Below are 12,834 nucleotides of genomic sequence, written 5' to 3'. Positions count from 1 at the left end.
GCTAACATATCATTGCTATATTACTGTTTTTAAATATACATTGTTGCCATGTTATAATCATTTGACTTGTGGTTATACACAGGAATACTACAACCAATTGACATAGATAAATCACACAAATTATTTCAAAATATCTAAGCCTGTTTTTCAACTAAAATAATTAAAAGTAAACTTTTATGTGGAGCAAATGATAACAGTATTTAGTAAATTAGCAGGAGCCGGTACTTTTGAGTCACAAAAAGCTCTAGCATTTGTACCAATATGAGTAAAACACTGATGTAACTGTCCTACACTAGTACGGGGCGAAGGGCTCCGTTCTTTTCTACTTGGACTTTCACTGATGTCATGCTGAACTTAAATCAAATGATTCCCCATACTGGTTTCGAATTAGAATTTAAGAACAAACCAGAAAACTAACCATGCTCTGTCAAACAGGGTACGAAATCTTTATTCACCAATAAGTTAAGTGTTCTTATAAATAGATGTTGTAGTCTTTTGTACACCACATCGAGTATAAAGCTAAGCTTGAATTATTCCTCAGACTCTGATCCCTCTTCATCTTGACTGATTTGGAAGTAGCGTAGTTCATATGTCTCCTTGTCAGATGCAACAACACGAAGCCAGTCACGCAGATTGTTCTTCTTGAGGTACTTCTTTGTGAGGTATTTTAGGTACCTTGAAAACAGTAGTTACATTGTTAGAACCTTAGTCAGAAGTTAGAACCTTCTCATTTTAACAACCCTTACTTCTGTGTGCGCTCCACCCAAGACATGGCTCTAGCAGGGCAACGACACACTAATTATATCCCGAAACAACAAATTACCATATATAACAGACAACTAAAAATATATTTTCATTCAAGATACACAAGAAACTATTATTTGATGCTTTTTGGCTACACAGCACAATGCCAGTAACTCAGAAGCACCGAGAAGTGCTTCTAAACCCTGTTCTACCATAAGAGATACTGGTGCATCTGTATCAGCAACTGAAGGGGGAGATGCAAGGAACGAACTCACACACCTCTTATCAGCATACTCATCAGCTGCGTGCCCTAACATGCTATGAGGCTTAAGACTTCATTTGGCTTTAAGGGGCTCTTTTGACACAACACATATTGTGTACACACACATTTTAACACAACCAATTAAGTAATTAAACAGCCACTTGTGATGTGAATTCAGTATGGCTGGTGAAAGCCTATCTTTCCTTGATTCACTTCTAACAACCTGTACAAAGCACCTCTCTCTTACATTTTTATATTAAAGGGAGCATTAATTTTCCATCAAGTCTTTGAGTTTTAAAGAGCAGGTTTTTATGTATCTAATGTCATAAATTTGCCTGAATTACACCTTTCACTAATATTTACAACTGCTACGAAGGCTAGAGCTAACACCTTCTCCATACCTATGAGAGGTGCATCATGTTCAGCATACCACAGTTCAAATTCCACCACCACAAATACAGCAGAGGGAAACCTGTGCCAACCTTTTAGAAAATTGCTTCTCTGACGTCACTGTTATCTTGTTCTTCAGACGTTCAATGTGAACGGTGTTGCCCAAGTTTCCAGTTTTTCCATTGACCTTAACCTTCTCCTTTAGGAACTGTTCCTGTTTCAACATTAAAGAAATAGAACACTAGGGAATGGCACCCTAGGTATGAACTAGGGAAGGGACCCTAGCCATATAGCGATGTTTAAAAATCACTGTTTACTTACATCCCGATAGCAAGCATTTACAACACAGTAAAGTTTTACAGCAGGTAATTAAAAAAAATCACTCCCGTGCTAAAACAGGATGCAATTTAAAATAGTTGCATTCATAGGACAGGTATGAATCATCTTGTTTACGACAGACATCTAAACGCAAGAAAGTTTCAAAAAGTGCTGGTAACTTAAAGAACAGCTATTGATTTTACTAGTTTAGAATGTAACCTTTCGGCTGTTAATTCAGTTATCGTACCGTACCAAGGCTTTTATTATACTATGCACCTGAAATACAAGCAAAACCACGACTTACAAAATTCCCAGAATCAAAGATTCCATCTTCCACAGGATGGGTCAAATCAAGGCAAAACTTCCAGGTCGACTTTTTAGATTTTCTGTCTTTTTGCTGCAACACACCAAAACCCCCAGCATTAACAACAACCCACACCCGACAAGCTTTTACCGGCCGAGGGGCACAGGGCAGCGCGCGTCCCGCGGCCGGCCCAGGCCGACACCGCCTGGAGAGCGGGGCTCACTGCAGCCGCCTGGGCCCGGGCCGGGCCCCGGCCGCCCGCCCCCCGCCCGCGGCCCTCTGGGGCGAGAGGCCCGCTCGCCACCGGTTGCAGGAAGGCCGCCAGCTCCCCCTCGCCCCCCGCAGCTCCCCGCCCCGGGCCCCCAGCCCCGCGGCCCGACGGCGCTTACCGGCGGCATGCTGCCCGCCCGCCGCTCCCGCAAAAAGGGCGCCTCGCGCTGCACGCCACGCTTTTATACCCGCGGTGACGTCGTCACGCACGCGCGGTGCACGGCGCCTGCGCGGCCCGGGGCATGCCGGGAAGCGGGAGGCCCCACCGCCCCCGCGGCAGTAGCAGGCGCCACACGGCGAGGGCAGGAGCGAGCGGCTGTCTTGTTGTGCTTTTGCGTTCCGGTGTTCTTTCTGACCGACACAAATAAACCACAAGCGCCTCTGTTGCTCTCGTACGAGGCGCGCCCGGCGAGGGGTTTCTCCCGGGGGAAGCTGGGGGCGCCGGCAGAGCGGGGCAGGGCCCACCCGCTGCCAGCGGCAGGCCCGGAGCTGCCCTGGCTTCACCGGAGCGCCAGGGACCCTCCCGCCACCCCCTCCGCTGAACGAGCACCCGGCTCCCCACAGCACTGACATCTTTTTATTATTTCTGGAGCAAAAAAATAAAAAACAAACAAAAACAAACCACATACACATCTTTCTCCTGATCGTTCGCGTGGTGTTGAAAACAATACAGCTTCCAAAATAGATACACGTCGGCACCACGAGGACCACCATGCCTGGTTCGTATGATTTACAGGGTTTGGTTTTCGCCACGATGAGTAAAACGAGCCATCGCCATCATTATTCCTTTCCCCCCCCACCGTTCGAAAGCCGCACCGAACAACAGTTACGCTTACAATATACAGCACAGGACAACAGGGGGTTTCTGCGATACAGTGATACATAGCAAACATTCCGGTTTCAGCTCACAAACCAAGTAACTCTCAGATGCCAAATACCGTAGGGCCAGGCTGCAGATGCTGGAGAGGCTTCTGACCATCTCGGCGTACTGTGCTGAACGCTCCACCGCGCTCCCACCACACCGTCTCCAGGATCTACACCTTCATTAACATTCTCAGTGTATAAGTGAGATACTTGAAATATCCTTAACAAGGTCTTTTTTTTTTTTTTTTTAAATCCTGAAGTTTAGTTCTACTGTAACATACTACATTCTAATTACTCAAAAAAAAAATAAAAAATAAAAGGGATTTATTGAATTTTGAATTCCGTGACACTGACCTGCAGTAACCATAAGAGTTTGAACTGTCAACAAATTTGACTTCTTTACAGATCATGTAAAATTACCTGTATTGTGAAACTACAGACTGTGCACCATTTCTGGGTACATTGTGGATTAGAAAAACCTGCAAGAGGCCTGAAAGCAGTTACGTTAAAACAATGAAATTCAGCTAACTTCTTAAAAAAAACAGCCCTGAGAACATGGCTCAACTAGCAAGAGCCTAGTTGAAAAACCACCATTATAAGCAAAAATTAGAAGGATCTATTGAAATCTTAGAAGTATTATTTGCCAACGTTTGAGGCAGGAAACACTGCAGTCTTTCCAATTCTGTAAAGTAGTAAGAGAAACTCAATGAATCAGAGCCAGTAAAAAAAATATGCATTATTTGGAGTGGAAATACTTTTCTTCACCTTCTAGTTTTCACAGCCTTTACTCTAAGCAATTGCCATCAGCTATTAGAAGTTTATAGTTCTCGGTTTTGACACAATTTAAGTGTTAAGACAGTACGACAGAACAAGCACATTGGTAATATTTGTTTTTAAAGTAAAGTTATGAAAGGAGACCTTCCCTAAGCACGTGGCTAGGGATCTTAAAAATACGCATCTATATGGACTATTGATCACAAACAAAGTTCGCTGCAAACGATTCTGACAGTAAACTGAAACATCTTACTTTGGAAAAAAAAAATGCCTCAAATACATGTTCTAATTTAGAAGCAACCTTTAACCTTACTGAAACTTGGAGATTATGCTTAAGACTCATGCTTATGTATTACCTATGGGAAACTTCATGCATGATGAGCCAATGCTCTGCACTTCCACAGTGTCTGAAGTGCTTCACAAAAGACAACTAAGTATATAAGAACAAATCTATAATGAAGTACTTAATCATTTAAATCTTGCAGAACTGAAGGTTGCAATAGAAGGACACCCATTAAGTCCCAAGGAGGGCTCTTCCAGCAAGCTGGAGGTCATAAAACCTCTATCTTTAGATTGCTGTAGTACCTGAAAACTCCAGTCAGACCAGGACCCCACTTGTAGGGACAGGACATAAACCAGCCCCAGAGAGCTTGCAGTCCAAGCAAATGCCTAGATTGTGGGCCAGTGGCATCAAATACCTGTCTTCCAACAAGGTTTTAGAGGACAGACAGGCACCTGAGACTAAAGCACTACCAGAACAAAGACAAATCCAAGTCTTGTAGTTTTCAAGGTAGTTATTTGTAATATGGTGATAACATTAGAACTTGCATTAGTTTGGCATAGCAACCTGTGACTTCCCATTCAACATCACACAGCTCAGCTTGCTGTCAAGACCACCATCAACGGTTTCACAGCCACCTCCAAGACAAAACCTGTCTTTCAGGTACCAGTTCAACGGAGAGGCAGAAAGGAGCATAGTGCAGACTAGCATGCACTTCAAAAGTATTCTGAACGCATTTCAATCTCTTGCACCTACAGCCTTTTTTTTTTTCCTAAAGCTGTTTTGCCATTTCAGTCAAGGTGCTATTTAGAGTTCACCTGCAATGGGTATTGTGCTAGGCAAGAGCATGTGGCAGTATCCTACTTCTGACAGGTGTCGCAAGTAACTGTGCTTTATTACCAGAGTATATTTATTGCTGTCTTCACCTTCACTGGTACTGCTCTGCCTCTCACGAGAAGTCCGTGAGAAACGCATGGTTTTGCCATCTACGTTAGACCTCCAAGATTTCCTAAGCCCTGCCACAGTATGTACAAGGGCAGTTCAGGACCGTTGCCGTGAGCCCTCTGGGGGTTAGAGAGTACATATTATTAAGCTGAAAACATTTCAAGCAGTTAGCAGCATGAAGTCTGATCTTGCTGCCAATAGAGTGTGAATTGTGCACGCTGTCCAGGGCAGCATGCCACATGCTTACAAGTTGTCCTCCATTAGCCAACAGCCACTGAAGCTTAAGGCAAGTTCGTTAAACGATTTATCAACTGCAAAGAGAGGTCTGAACCACGGACTAAGGGAGTTTCCCACTTGTGAAGAGTCATCAAGTCTTAGAATTCAAGCTGAACGCCTTAAACAGGAGCAGGCTAGTTATCCTTCCATAACTATTGCTGTGAAGCCTTGTGTTTGCCTGTTAAGCTACTAAATAGTTAAGAGACATGCATGCGTGTTTCAGTGACTCAGAACTCCCTTGGAAAGGAGCTAGCTTTCCTAACTATGTAGCAATTTACTTTTATAGTTAAGCCATGGTTGTTCAGTATTGTTTGTCAAGTCTATACCTTGAAAATACAATAGTTTTATTTTTCTAAAAAGAATCACATGCATTTAGTTTAGGCTCAATGCTACAGTTTGTCCCACTTTTTGAAAAACATGTGGTCCCTGTGCTACAAAAATATGGTCTGAACCTGAAGTTTAAAACCTAAAGCTGGAAGCACTGCAACAGATTCCAATGGAGTTTGTCACCCTTTAATAGTTTTAAGATAAATACAATAAAGGAAAGCAATTGAACTGCATTTCTCTATTTTATTTTTCAAGTCTGACAAAGGCCTCGAGTGAAAGTCTATAGCTTTAACATCCATTCTCACCTTTGTGTCCCCTTGACCTATCTATGTTTTATCTACCCAATATTCCAACTGCCTGCCTAAACCACAGGTAGGCTTTGACACAATTTTATCGTTACAATAAGCCAACAAGTTGGCAAAGAAGAGTAAAGAGGTAATACAGTTAAGTTGCACATGGCCACTGGGGCTTGGTCAAGCCAGCTGGCATTTTTGATCACTTGAGTTTCTTGGTCTAAAAGTTGCGATTGGCACCTACAGTTCTGCAAGAGTCCCAATCCACAAAATACTTAAGCTTTAAAAAAACCAAAAACAAAACCAAAAATAAGCTACTTTTATTGTCAGTTCTACCTAAACATGTCAAGAAAAATACTATTTGTGCTCTAGGTCACTTTATAATCCTAGATACCTACCAGCTTATCTAAAAGCCCCTGAATACTGTATTTTGTCTGTTCATACAGACAAACACTGTTTTGCTCAAGCAAATAAAAATATATCCACTAGTAACACCTGATTGGTTTCTTCAATCCGTAGCTGAAACCCACAGGAATGTTAAAATAGTTACAATTAAGGAATTAAAATCTCAGTGATTTTGAAAACTGCCAGTTAGCCTGCAACACTAATCCAGAATCCAGCACTGCTTTTTAACAATTCAAAAAAGAAATGAGGTTGCTTGTGAAGGCCAGAGCTTTGGTGACAATAAGAACCAAATTTATAGATCTGTGGTTTGTCCAGACCTGAGCAGTTGCCCGAGCCTGGCGATCCTCTCTACTTGCAAGGCTTTATGGCTACAGCACATTCTTCATTCATTGCACTTATGACGGATATCTGGAAGAAAAGACAGGCAGGTGAGCTCCAACTGACACCAGAGGAAGTGCTCCTAGAAGTTACAGACTTTCACATCTTAGTATCTATCCTGTATCTTTCTAGAGAGGAAAAAAAGGAAGCTGAAGCTGGTAGAATTCAGTCATTATTAGACTAATGCCCTTCCCACACCAGTCTGCTCTTCTGCTGCCTCCTCTTTGCTGTCTTACCTTGGCTGACAGCTTGAAGTTCACACAACAGAGGTAGACAAACAAGCTCCTGCAACAGAGCTGAACCAGCAACTGCTGGGGCCTACTACAGGCTGCAGTCTGCAGAGCTCCGGTTTGCTAACAGCAAATTAAACTACTCAGACTACATCACAAAATTCTTCACTTCTTCCCGATTAAAAAAGCCTGGAGGCTCCTATCCATACCGTGGGGACAACAATACAGGATTTATCTAGACACTTGAGAGACGGATTTATCTAGACATTTGAGAGACACCCATATCACCTTACTGTCAACTGAGCTGGGTTTCAGTGCCATACTCAGTGCTCCAGTACAAAAGCCCTTCTACATCTCTAAAAACTGATTCCCATTACTTCTAACCCGCTCTTCACTGAGAGATACAAATGGTCAGTATCAAAGTAAGCCTTCTTCATTGTATAATCAAGTGTAATTAACTATAACTCTTCTTGTCTGCCCTCTATACTTACCTGCACATCTTCGTTGGCATTGAATTTTCCTTCTATTTCTTTGCCAAGATCCCCTTCCGGCAACTTTAGATCCTCACGAACTTCACCACTTTCTGTCAGCAGGGAGAGATACCCATCCTGAATACCTATCAGCTGTGAAGAGAAGTTCACTTTTAGGAAGTCTAACATCAGAGTCACTAGTAGGCAGCAGCTGAAGATAAGCAAAAGGCAGTGAACTCTACCTGTTACATTAATTCTATAGTACTGTGTTTGTAACAGTTAGGAACCTAATTTAAGTCAAATTTCAGCAACAGTTCCGAGGGCTGGGGCAACTGTAGCAAAAGCCAGTCTGCTATCAATAACACCAGAACCCTGCTGGTTATTTCCTTGTACCTGGGGCACTGCACAACCCATCTTTGTGATTTAGAAAATGTACGGTTTCCAGGTCACTGGTTCAGTGTTTTTACATCTGTGAATTAGAAACCATAACTGGAACACTGTTCACTGAACAGCACTATTCCATAAAGTGTGCAAAGTACACAATGGTTGAACTGTACATTTCTCTACCTTCATTTGTAGAGTGAGATACTATCATTTACATTAGCCAATGAATAAATTGGGTTACATCCACCAAGCTCTGGACTGCTTTCACAATGCTGTTTTCAGCCAAACCAAAAACCTGAGCTAAGGGGAACACCTACTTTGACAGAGCAGCTTAGGGAACTTGGAACACATAACAGTAAACCCAAAAGGCAGCCCTACCAAGTCTGATAAACATCAAGAATTCCTGTGGCAGTAAGGACCCAAGAACATGAGAGAAAGATCCCCAAGATAACGTTAAGAATTTCTTGGAAGGTCTAAGCCCAGTCACCCTTCATTCAGTCAGTACTGGCTGTGCTAAAGGGTTGCTAACACGCTGAACTCTGGCTTTGTCAAGCACTTGCAGCTTCCCAACTGATGTTTATGTATCAGTTCCTGACCAGAACTACTCCCAAGACAATAGGAAGATAGCTGATAATTCAGAACCGGAATTGTGCTGCTTTTAAGAGCTCGCTGTCTGTATCACAGAAGGCGTTACAGAAGCCTGCCAAGTCCCCTCCCTACATCCATTTCAGAGCAGAGCTCAGGAGAACCAAAATTCAAAATTACTTGAGATCAACCGAAGCCAGCTTCCATTCAAGGAGCAGAAAGCACTGTGGCAAGTTAGAAGTGGCATCAGATGCAGTTTAAGACTGTCTTATTGATCTGTCTATCCTATGTAAGGGTGAAATTGTGACTGACAATACATGCTTAGATTCAAATTTACTTGTAGTGAGATTTTGATTATCCTTTAATAATAACTTGCAGCAGGGACAACACCTCTCCAGAATCTAAAGGATGCCAGTATCACAAACAATAAAGTGACCTTACAACACTAGCTACAAAAAGTGCAGTTCTGAATTGCGTCTATTACCTGCCATTTCTAAAGATCGCTACTGTAACATGAGGTTGTTAGTATAGTAAGGAGCTCTCCATCAGCAAGGTCTGCCAGTTTCAACAGTTCGGTAAATGCTACAAGTTCAGCAATACCGTGTCTAGACAATCAAATTCCATTAATTGTGACAGCAGTACTTTACTAACGGAGAGGCAAGTTTTGGGATGAAGAGGGTTTATGTATGGCATGAGGAGTATAAAGCCTCTCAGTGTGTGTGAGTACACAGTGACTGTTAAACTCACCTGGTAATCATTCCTCTTGATATTTGGAACATCCATGTTATGAGTTGATGGGCAAATGTCTTCGTATTTTTTACCAGTGAAGATATCAATACCAACCAAATGGACCTATAAGAGAAAAAATCGTAACATGAGTTACCATCGGTCCTAGAGAAGCCATTGCCATCGGTATTGCTGGTTCCACGTAGGTTTCTAAGAGATCACGTGCAATATCAGATTCTGCCTAGACTCTGCCTGCAGCATGAGAGCAGCCCAAGCACTGGAAGAAGGCCTCATACCCTTTCATAGCACGCTATAGAAACACTACATGAAAACAAAGATCAGCCACTGTTATCTTCCATAGCCACAGCTTTCCGTAGTTTTACAGCAGCACACTAGATCTCAGTTTGCGGCAGTTAAGGAAACATTTACTTTGACTTCCAGCTGTTCTGAGAAACACAGTGACAGTGTGAAGGTTAAGAGGAAAAGAAGAGGTAGTTATGCACAGAGATTAAAAGCAGCTCCCATCTCTCTTTATGCTAGCGCAGCTGTCCGCTGCAGCTAGCACTTGGGATTACCAGTTCAGCGTCTGCTTTTCTCAGGTCCTTTCACTCTCACAACTGTTCCACTATTTAAGAAAACTGGATCTGTCTAATAAAAAAAGCCATAAAAAAAGCAAGGGGAAGGAGAAAAGCTGGCAAGGGCTCGGTATATTCTAGCTTTGACAACACCTTAAATACCTTACACACCTACAGGTTATCATACAAGGTTGTGGAAATGTAAAAATTAATTAATCGGTGCTTGTAAAGGATCTGTCTCTAAACTCTAGTATACCCACCATAAAGTGTCGCTGAATGAATGAAGGGGGAGTCTAGCCTCGGTCCAAGCTCTGGACAGCTGCATAAGCCAACTTGCTTAGGCAGCAGGACTGCAGCCCCAGACAGCAGCTAAGAATGTCCCTGCTGGGACACAGGAGGGGGAAGGTACTTCTCGCTCGGTGCTGAAAAAAGGCAAGAAGCAGCGAGGCAAGCCAGCAAAATAGGGCCAGAGCAGGCCCAGAGAGGTAACGACGGTCTGCCGAGCTCTTCTGGCTTATGTAATGGAATATGGGCACTTCTAGTAAGCGCTTAAGTCGACCGCTGCGATAGTGAAAGTCCGCTAGCACAGGCAGGCACAGAAGTGCTTTGGTGGGTAGCGACAGCCCAATCCAACCACGCCCTCGCGATTTCATCAGCCCCCCTTCCAGAACTTACCTTACCCCCACTACAGAAACAGGTTTTATCTCGATCAGCCATAGAGCTTTTTAACAAGTTAGGAGGAAAAAAAACCAACCCTCCGCCCAACCCCCTGTCCTCGATCCTTCCCGCTTTACGTTACTGGAAACCCTGGCGCTAACTCTGGAGCCGGGAGACACACGAGAGGCTGCCGCGAGGAGAGCACAGCAGGATCCAGCAGGCTCTGCCAGATGAAACGCTACACCCGTCCCCGGCGGCCGGGCAGCCCGCGGGCGCACGCTGCGGGCCGGGGCTCACCTTGGCGTGGCCGTGCTTGCCGGTCTTGGAGGTGGACATCTCCACGATCTTGCAGGGGCGGCCCTTGAGCACCACGAAGCCGTTCTTCCGCAGCGCCGAGCACTGCATGGGGTAGGTGAAGGAGGCGCCGGCATCGCCCGTGGTGAAGTCGAGCTCGTCAGCCATGGCGGTGGGGGGCTGGCGGCGGGGGCTGCACGCAAAGCGGAGCGTCAGCGCGGAGCCGCGGCGGCGGGAAGGGGCCGGCCCGGGGGCACCACATTGCCCCCCCCCCCCCCCCACCGCCGGGCAAGGAGGCGCCATGGCGGCGCCCCGGGGCGGGGAGGCCCCGCTCCGCCACACGTGCCCGGCGGGCGGGGAGCCGCCGCCGCGCCACGTGCCGAGGCCCCCAGCCTCCCCATCCCCCCCCGCCCACCTCCCTCCCTCCGGTAGCCCGGCCCCGGGCTCTCCTCCCTGCCCCAACTCGGCGGCGCGGCCCAGCCGCGCGTACCCCGGGGCGGCGGCGCGGCCCCCCTTACCTTGCGAGGGCGGCGGGGGAGGCCGGGCGGGCCGGGCCGGGCGGGGCGGGGGCACGGCGCCGCGCACACGCGCCCGACCACTGCGGCGGCCGGCGGGAAGGGGCGGCGGAGAGCGCGCGCACCGCGCACCGCCCGGCCCCGCCCTCCCGCTTCCGCCGCCCGCCGCGCTCATTGGCCCGCGGCCCCGACACCCCCCCCCCGCCCGCCCGCCGAGTGGGCGGGGCCGGCCTCCGCTCCCCCGCCCGCCCGCCGCCCGACCACGTGCCAGGGGCGCTTCCCGCGTTCGCCCGCCCCGCCCCTCGCCGCCGCTACGGAGCGCGGTTGGGCCCAGCGCGGCAGCGCGGCGCCGTCCCTGCGGAAGCACGTCCCCCCCACCCCGCCCCGGCGCTGGCGCAGGCGCGGGGCCGCCCCTCGACCGCCAGGCGGCGCCGTGCGCCTCCTCACCGGCCCCGCCCGCCGCCATCTTGGCGCGTGGGCGGCTCTGGCGGCCGCTTCCCCTGGAGGGCGGCCAGGTGGCTTCGCTGGCACGAAACTAGGTTTTAAACGAATTAAAGAAAAATAATAATAATAATAAACGGGTGTTTCCAAAGCCTGGCGGGAGAAAGCTTCACGGAGAGGTATGTTTGACTGTCAACACAACTGCTTAACGTTTGCCCTTCCAGAACAGCCGGAGGAACGCTTTGCAAGGGCGCAGTAACCGGGCAAAACGGCCTGAAAGCACCAAGAAGCCGTGGCGGGAGGTGGTTGCCATTAACGCCGTGAGGCCGGGGTGGCTCCGTGCCCTGCCCCTCGCCAGCAGTGCTGGCGGCATGGGCCCCCTTCGCCCCCACAGCCCCGCTGAGGGGAGCCACGGCAATGAACGCGGTGCCGAAGCCAGGCAGCCGGCTCCTGGGCAAAACGCAGCCCAAGCGTTTTATTTTTGATAAAACTTCCCAAGTCAGAGACTATAATACTTGTAGCTCTCGGACCAAATTCACCCACTGACTGTTGTGTGGCGCTGCCAGTGGCTGGGCCCAGCCGCGGGGGTGCCATGCGAATCACCTCTAAACCACACAGGGAAACGCAGGAAAATGCAGCGGCAGCGTTGCCAGAGCTGGCCTCTGCCACATGTGCTGGCCTGGGCCTTCTGTGTGGAGATCCTGAGTTTGTCGTCTGTGCTCTAATGGGGTTGCTACACGAGTCACGTTGAACGTCACCTTTTGAAATAGTTCGTCCTGCCATCTTTTATTTCATTCGTGTTAATCTGTGTGGTCTGTTCGCCTGTGGTCCCACCCTTGGTTACATAGGTTCCACTCCAAACGGTGCCGCCTGTACCCGAGGAGATAGGTTCGGCTGTTTACACGGGGCCCCTTCGTAATGCTCCAGCAGGTCGAGATGGTGACTCTCTTCTGTCACCAAGGGTTCCAGCAGATGGTGCCTCACCCAGTCCGCTGTGGAGATTATATGCTTTACCCCGGGGAACTGCCCATCTTTCTTCTGTGCCAGTTGATAAGCAGGGTCTGGGGCGTTCTGTTAAGTGTTTTTACATTTGGAGTGAGTGTTTGTTTACCTGCAGGTGTCTGACC

General features: G+C 47.5%; 2 protein-coding genes across 3 annotated transcripts; both read right to left on the bottom strand.

The window, feature by feature from the left end:
* Nucleotides 1–422: 422 nt before the first annotated feature.
* RPL22L1 (ribosomal protein L22 like 1) lies at nucleotides 423–2,551 on the bottom strand. The gene is made up of 4 exons (XM_055723781.1): nucleotides 2,408–2,551; nucleotides 2,019–2,111; nucleotides 1,489–1,610; nucleotides 423–675 (listed from the first exon to the last, which is right to left on the bottom strand). Exons 1-4 carry the CDS (start codon nucleotides 2,414–2,416, stop codon nucleotides 531–533), a joined length of 369 nt encoding a protein of 122 aa, XP_055579756.1. The 5' UTR covers nucleotides 2,417–2,551; the 3' UTR covers nucleotides 423–530.
* Nucleotides 2,552–2,848: 297 nt separating this feature from the next.
* Nucleotides 2,849–11,397, bottom strand: EIF5A2 (eukaryotic translation initiation factor 5A2). Of its 2 annotated transcripts, none has more exons than XM_055723780.1 (5): nucleotides 11,270–11,397; nucleotides 10,755–10,944; nucleotides 9,247–9,351; nucleotides 7,552–7,683; nucleotides 2,849–6,860 (listed from the first exon to the last, which is right to left on the bottom strand). In XM_055723780.1, exons 2-5 carry the CDS (start codon nucleotides 10,917–10,919, stop codon nucleotides 6,801–6,803), a joined length of 462 nt encoding a protein of 153 aa, XP_055579755.1. In that variant the 5' UTR covers nucleotides 10,920–10,944; nucleotides 11,270–11,397; the 3' UTR covers nucleotides 2,849–6,800. The 2 variants fall into 2 exon arrangements, with proteins under 2 accessions (XP_055579755.1, XP_055579754.1); XM_055723779.1 differs by lacking the exon at nucleotides 11,270–11,397 and adding an exon at nucleotides 11,167–11,186.
* Between the last annotated feature and the right edge of the window lie 1,437 nt (nucleotides 11,398–12,834).

Source organism: Falco cherrug, chromosome 11, assembly GCF_023634085.1.
Source record: "Falco cherrug isolate bFalChe1 chromosome 11, bFalChe1.pri, whole genome shotgun sequence".
Taxonomy (NCBI): domain Eukaryota; kingdom Metazoa; phylum Chordata; class Aves; order Falconiformes; family Falconidae; genus Falco; species Falco cherrug.
This window is presented reverse-complemented; position numbering and strand designations above follow the sequence as displayed.